General features: G+C 38.6%; 1 protein-coding gene across 1 annotated transcript; it reads left to right on the top strand.

The window, feature by feature from the left end:
• The first annotated feature begins 347 nt into the window (after nucleotides 1-347).
• LOC125041433 (mucin-5AC-like) lies at nucleotides 348-5934 on the top strand. Its single transcript, XM_047636389.1, has 2 exons — nucleotides 348-384; nucleotides 2656-5934. The coding sequence occupies exons 1-2, from the start codon at nucleotides 364-366 to the stop codon at nucleotides 5800-5802; spliced, it is 3168 nt and encodes a 1055-aa protein (XP_047492345.1). The 5' UTR covers nucleotides 348-363; the 3' UTR covers nucleotides 5803-5934.
• The last annotated feature ends 2132 nt before the right edge of the window (nucleotides 5935-8066 follow it).

Genomic DNA, 8066 nt, shown 5'->3' with positions numbered 1-8066 from the left:
TCCCTGCCAAAATTTCGCGAACATCCTATATCCACGGTAATAAGGTTAGTTTGGTCAGTTTCTCGTATTTACTGCATTGACGAAATCTGTTGACATATTTCCTCAGGAAATATGTCAACGCCACGGGTATAAAAATAAATAAATAAAAAGAAAAATAATTCAGGAACGTAGCTGAGCGGCCGTACTACATAAGAAGTAAATAAAAACGAGAAAAAAAGAGGTCTGTCCTATGGCGTCCAGACTGTTCTGAAGGCGGACAGGTTTCGCGGCCACGCTTACGCTGAACTTGATTTTCGGGACATGTATATAAGGATGAACTAGATCAGGGAAGGGCAGGAGGAGCCGCACCTTCCCTCGGCAAGCATGGCGGGTTGGATTAGCTCAGTGAGTAGCAGTAAAGCGTTTGTGTGAATCGCCAAAACCACAGACAATAAAGGTCTAGAAATTTGTTTTCATGTTGTGTAGTTGTGCAAAACAAAGCAGGTTAATTTCTGAAATTCATCATATTTCCGGGATTCATTTTTATTTCATTTTATCTTATTTTATGTTTTCTTGGGGAGTGACTTCATATTCATGTGCCTAACTACTGGATATATATATATATATATATATATATATATATATATATATATATATATAATATATATATATATATTCATATTTATATAGTAAAGGTATGAATAAGAATGGATATCTTCACAATACAAGAAATGTATTTAACCGGTTTCGATTATATCTTCGTCAGAAGATATAATCGAAACCGATCAAATACAATATAAATATGTGTGTGTGTGTGTGTGTGTGCGTGTGTGTGTGTGTGTGTGTGTGTGTGTGTGTGTGTGTGTGTGTGTGTGTGTGTGTGTGTGTGTGTGTGTGAGTGTGTGTGTGTGTACATATTCGTAAACACACACACATGTATACACTCATTCACACACATATATTTGTGTATATATATATGTATATATATATGTATATATATATGTGTGTGTGTGTGTGTGTGTGTGTGTGTGTGTGTGTACATATTCGTAAACACACACACACATGCATACACTCATTCACACACATATATTTGTGTGTGTGTATATATATATGTGTGTGTGTGCGTGTGTGTGTGTGTGTGTGTGTGTGTGTGTGTGTGTGTGTGTGTGATAGTTTCACACTTGATTTTCGGTAATAGTCTGTGTTTATTAAACGTTCGTACGTTAGTTGGTAATATTTATGCGAAAAATGGATATAATTTGTTACTGTTAAAATTCATATACCTTTTTCGCATATATATTACCAACTAATGTACGCACATTTAATGAGCACAGACTATTGAAAGTCTACCACTTACCGTTAACGCATCCCTAATGACTACATAGTATTAAATAATTGTATTTTCACGGAAGGTTATTGGAAAGTCAATGAGCATATGGATATACAGAAATAATATCACGGCGCACTTTTATTAAACAAAAATCCGGAAGGCCTATATTTAGCGTATCATTGGTTTAACGCATCATGCTGCGGTTCTCAGTTTGTTAAACTAGATTTAATTCACAATCTATGTATGCCCAACACTGTGACAAAGCGATTTCTGTATGTAGGCCTATCCTACATACAGTACATAATTACATACAAATATCCGGCCATACATACACATATTTACATAAATAGATATATAAATACATATATTTCGTCATATACAATACATACACACATTTATACAATTTTCATAGATGCACCCACATATACATGCAAAATACATTAGCCTGTAACATGCATGCATCCATACCTAATGCCATCCGACCATAAATACCGCCACTCACACTTATGTACACATACATATACAAATAAATATACATGCGTTTTGTAGTAATTAAAATGGATAACTGTTATATTGCATTTTGTGTTAACAAAGTGTAACAAGGTATATGCCGAATCACTTCGCAATATGTATCTATTTCCAAAACCGATCATGATATTTTTCTATTATATATATATACATATATATAAATATATATATACATATATATATATATATATATATATATATATATATAAGTGTGTGTATATATATGTATGTATATATGTATGTATGTATATATATACTGTATATACATATATGTTAATGTTTCATTCCTCTTGATGATGGTGTTTTGTTAATTTCCAGCAAATGTGCGAAAGAAAGTTGACTTTAAGTATAAGACCTGACCTTAAGGTTGTCAGATCTGTAAACTTTTTTTTCTTAAAATAGCTTAAAATAGATTATCATTTGAAAGAAAAATGTTCATGTGTCTTTAGTGAGGTAATACTGCTACAAAAATTGAAGCGGGGAGGGTTTTCTAGGTGCAGCGTAATTCCTCAAAGTCCCCCTTCCCCCCAAAAATTAATAACATGTGTAACTCAAAAATGCCGAAACTAAACTAAACTTAAAAAAAGAAAAACACAATTTTGTTTTAATACCCAGGAGTTCATGCTTTCGTAACTAATCTGAAATGCAGTGTAGTGTAGTGTAAACAATATACATTTTCATTAGAGGAAAGTAGGAAAATGTAAATGGCTTAAAGCTCTGATTATCATATGCTACAAAATATTTTTTTTCCACGATTGTATTTGAATTTTTCTACATTCGTGATATACACTTAATTTTATACAATTACATTTTTCCAGGTAGTGTTGTCTGCTGCAGCAGTTATCACACTGGGGTTTCCGTATCCTGATGCAGAATATAATATCCCTAATGTAGGTGTTGGCAGGAGATCACAGTTTTATGTTCTACACGCTGATGGGGGATACAAGTACGGATATGACACTAAAGAAGGCACCTACGAGAAAGCTAAATCGGATTCCCCAGGAACTGTAATGGGATCTTTCGGTTATACTGATCCAACTGGAACAGATGTTCAGCTCGATTATACAGCTGATAATAGAGGTTTTATACCTAAGGGCACGCATCTTCCTCAGGCTCCTAGTGCAGCTATTGGTGAACTCCCTACAACTAATATAGAATATGTTCGCCCTGTTACATATTCATCCCCAAACACTCCTGAAACTAGATCTGATGCAAGTTACAGCTTTAACTATGAGACTGATACCAGTTCCCGTTCTGAAAGTGCTGATTCCGATTTAAATGTTCAAGGAACTTACAGTTTTAGACCTGATGATGGAGTTCGTCGAACTGTCAGCTATAGAGCAGGGAGTGGAATTGGTTTTGTAGCCGAAGGATCCCACTTACCTGTAGCTTCTTCAGAATCAGGAGCCTCCACGGCATCTCGACCTGTAGCAGCAACGAAAGCTTCATCTACTACATATTCAGCACCATCTAGAGTGGCTTCTGTTGGAGGCTCTTCATCTCCTGATGGAAGCTACAGTTTCGACTACAAAACTGATGATAGTTCCCGGTCAGAGAGTGCTGACACGGACCTAAATGTCCAAGGAACATACAGTTTTAGATCAGATGATGGAGTTCAAAGAACTGTGAATTACAGAGCAGGGAGTGGAACTGGTTTTGTTGCCGAAGGGTCTCACTTACCTGTAGCTCCTTTAGGATCAGGTGCCTCCACAGCATCTCGACCTGCAGCAGCAACGAGGGCTTCCTCTCCAACTACATATTCTGCACCTTCTCAGGTGGCTTCTGTTAGAAGCTCTTCATCTCCTGACACCAGCTACAGCTTTAACTATAAGACTGATGATAGTTCCCGGTCAGAGATTGCTGACTCTGCCTTGAATGTCCAAGGATCTTTTAGTTTTAGACCTGATGATGGAATTCAAAGAACTGTGAATTACAGAGCAGGGAGCGGAACTGGTTTTGTTGCTGAGGGGTCTCATTTGCCTGTTGCCCCATCAAGTGCATCTGAAACAAGGCCAAGTGTATCATCTCCAGTGGCTACAAAGAAAGGTCGCCCTACTACTTATTCAGCATCTCAAGTGCCGCAGGTGAAAAGTTCTTCATCTCCTGATGGAAGTTACAGCTTTAACTATGAGACTGATACCAGTTCTCGTTCTGAGAGTGCTGACTCTGACCTGAATGTCCGAGGAACATATAGTTTTAGTCCTGATGATGGAGTTCAAAGAACTGTGAATTATAGAGCAGGAAGTGGTATTGGATTTGTTGCTGAAGGATCCCACTTCCCTGTAGCTCCTTCAGGATCAGGAGCTTCCACTGCATCTCAACCTGTTTCTTCCTCTTCTACTACATATTCTGCACCTTCTGAAGTAGACTCTTTTGGAAGCTCTTCATCTTCTGACGGAAGTTACAGTTTCAGCTATAAAACTGATGATAGTTCTCGGTCAGAGAGTGCTGACTCTGCCTTGAATGTCCAAGGATCTTATAGTTTTAGACCTAATGATGGAGTTCAAAGAACTGTAAATTACAGGGCAGGGAGTGGAACAGGTTTTGTTGCCGAAGGGTCTCACTTACCTGTAGCTCCTACAGGGTCAGGAGCCTCCATAGCATCTCGACCTGTAGCAGCAACAAAGGATTCATCTACTACTTATTCAGCACTATCTGGAGTGGCTTCTGTTGGAAGCTCTTCATCTCCTGATGGAAGTTACAGCTTCAACTACAAGACTGATGATAGCTCTCGGTCAGAGAGTGCTGACTCCGACCTGAATGTCCAAGGAACTTACAGTTTTAAACCTGATGATGGAGTTCAAAGGACTGTGACTTACAGAGCAGGGAGTGGAACTGGTTTTGTTGCCGAAGGGTCTCATTTACCTGTAGCTCCTACAGGGTCAGGAGCCTCCATAGCATCTCGACCTGTAGCATCAACGGAGGATTCATCTCCTACTACATATTCAGCACCATCTGGAGTGGCTTCTATTGGAAGCTCTTCATCTCCTGATGGAAGTTACAGCTTCAGCTACGAAACTGATGATAGCTCTCGGTCAGAGAGTGCTGACTCTGCCTTGAATGTCCAAGGATCTTATAGTTTTAGACCTGACGATGGTGTTCAAAGAACTGTAAATTACAGAGCAGGGAGTGGAACAGGTTTTGTTGCTGAAGGGTCTCACTTACCTACAGCTCCTACAGGGTCAGGAGCCTCCACAGCATCTCGACCTGTAGCAGCAACAAAGGATTCATCTCCTACTACTTATTCAGTACCACCTGGAGTGGCTTCTGTTGGAAGCTCTTCATCTCCTGATGGAAGTTACAGCTTCAACTACAAGACTGATGATAGCTCTCGGTCAGAGAGTGCTGACTCCGACCTGAATGTCCAAGGAACTTACAGTTTTAAACCTGATGATGGAGTTCAAAGGACTGTGACTTACAGAGCAGGGAGTGGAACTGGCTTTGTTGCCGAAGGGTCTCACTTACCTGTTGCCCCATCAGGTACATCTAGAACAAGGCCGAGTGTATCACCTGCAGTGGCTACAAAGAGTGCTCGGCCTTCTACCTACTCAGCACCTTCTGGAACAGCTCAAGTCAAAAGTTCTTCATCCTCTGATGGGAGTTACAGCTTTAACTATGATGCTGATACCAGTTCCCGAGCTGAGAGTGCTGATTCCAATCTGAATGTGCAGGGGACTTACAGTTTTAATGCTGATGATGGAATCCAGCGAACTGTAAATTATCGAGCAGGTTCTGCAACTGGTTTTATTGCTGAAGGCAAACACTTGCCTACTGCTTCAACATATGTATCAAGTCATTCTCAACCTCTTATTACTTTCAAAAGCTCACCTTCATCAGTTTCTCTCTCATCACCTGGGGTCCAATCTTCTCGAAGCCGCAATGTAGGTAATGTTTTGCTCCACCAATATGATTCAACTAACAAGTCTGGGAAATATGGCTATGTGTTTACTGAACTGCGTCGTTAGTCATAAGCATAGCTAATGACAAGACACAAGACCTTTATGCTACCTGCACTGCTCGGATCTCAGCGTTTGATTGTGTTGTAAATATCAATAATTGCACTAAAAATGTCACAAAAAATAAACTGCATGAGAACACTAGCGTCATTTTAACCTTTTCCTAATGGTGATGACCATGAAATAATAATGGCAAATAATGTTTAGGACATTATATCAGTAAACATGATATTAATAATGACAATGCCATTGACAATAACAATATTGATTGTAACTGTTATGAGAACACTTAAGTCATTTAATACAGTGACAATAAAAACAATAGAGATAATTATCAAGTTAGGAGTGATAATGGTGAAAAATATAATAATGATGATGGTAGTGGTGAAAATTATATGAATGATTATAATGTATAGGATCACTCCTACCTTGGACCTCGGCCCTCGCCCGAACTTATATTGCAGGGTCTTTTCTCGTCCCTCTTTCCTTTTCCTTCTCTTCTTCATCCCCTTCTTCCGTCTATTTATTCTTATAGTTTACTCATTTTTACCCTTTTTACCACAATACTTGATCATGATGCTATATGATCAGTGATTTCTAGCACATTTATTTGTTCTATATAGTAACCATTCTGGGAATCCACAAACATCGCCTTATGAACAAAAAAAAATCCTTACATGGGGTCATTGCACCCAAACTCCACCCAATTGCTATATTTGGAATACGCCGCTCATTACCTTTGATTTTGAAATAGCAAAACATTTTTATCAAATAATAATAATGATTATGAAAGTAGTAATTACTTAGTGGGGGATCCGGGGTTTTCGTCACACTTTAAGATTTTCAGTGATGGAGCAAAATGAACCTTATGATATTTATTAAGATAAAGAACAAAAGTGGCTAAAACAGAGACAAAAGACTAAAAACAAAATAAAACTAGAGATTAAAACCGAACTATACAGCAAATTAAAACTGCAAAAACCTAAAAAGTAAAACGAAACTTAAATGCATAATACTAAAAATTATATATAATTCATAAAACACAAGTAAAAATATTAGGCAATTAAAGTAAAATTGAACCAAAACCAAAATGTAAATAAAACCTGTAAAAGACTGAAAAATATAACAGAACTACAATAAGCAAAATTCACATAAAATATAAATAGTAAAAGCTTAAAATTGAAAATTAACTTAAATGAACAAAATTAAACAATACAAAAATAAAATGAACAAATTTAAACAATACGAAAAATAAAACACAACAGAAGACCTAAAATAGAAGCAGGATTTAGGTGAAATAATATAAAAGAGAACAAAAGATTACGGCAAATGAAATCAAAGAACATTAAAAAACCTGTGCAAATTCATGTTTAGACAAATGACTGCAACAAATATGGATAATCTTTTAGAGCTTGCTATGTATTGCAATCATAGTAGTTCTTAGTTTTCGGTTTTTATAAGGTCTTTATGTTTTCTTCACAAGCTTCATATAGCTAGTGGCGTCACCAAATCGAAATCCATGTTATAGCTATATTTATAATCATTATCATTACTGTTACTTCCTCACGATAAATTCACCATCATTCTAAGTCGAGGGAGGGGCAAGATAGGGGAAGCAGCAGAGCCATTTTGTCCTACCTATCTTGAACATGGGGATTCAGCTTGGTTAAATGACTGAAGAGCTGCGATTTCCAGGGTAGATATCTATTAACTATTGTAGCTCAACCTGGGTCATGCCAGGTCCGCCGCCGCGTCCGCGCTCATTGGACAGCAGGCTCCCCTCATTCCCTGCACGCTTGCACAGAGCTCGTGTACTTAAGCCGCAAAGGCCGCAAGCGAACACCTCCACGGGTTCACAAGGGGCATGAGCACAGCGCACAGCATAGCCACGCTCTTAAGCACATTCAGCAAGGGCCCAGCTGTGGTAGTATTCCTTGACCTGGAGAAGAGGAAAGTTCTTGGCTTTGATAGGTGACTACTTCAGGAACAGGACTGCCAATGTCAAATTCCAGGGTCACCTATCACAGCACATGCCGCTCGAAAATTGAATGCCACAGGGTGGGCTTCTCAGTCCAGCCCTATTTAACACTTTAATGTCCTGCATCCCCAACATAAACCACCCAGTGGGTTGCAAGATCATCTCGTATGCAGTTCGAGGCATAAGTCTGAAAATCCAGGGAGTGGATACCTTGGGGTAAGGATAGACCGGACCCTCTCCTTCCAGGAGGTCCATTACCTGGTCGACCGCACCAAAGCAAGACTGTCTGTCATGA

The sequence above is a fragment of the Penaeus chinensis genome, chromosome 30, assembly GCF_019202785.1.
Source record: "Penaeus chinensis breed Huanghai No. 1 chromosome 30, ASM1920278v2, whole genome shotgun sequence".
In the NCBI taxonomy this organism is placed as follows: Eukaryota; Metazoa; Arthropoda; class Malacostraca; order Decapoda; family Penaeidae; genus Penaeus; species Penaeus chinensis.
Note: the sequence above shows the minus strand (reverse complement) of the source record. Positions and strands in the feature narration are given on the sequence as shown.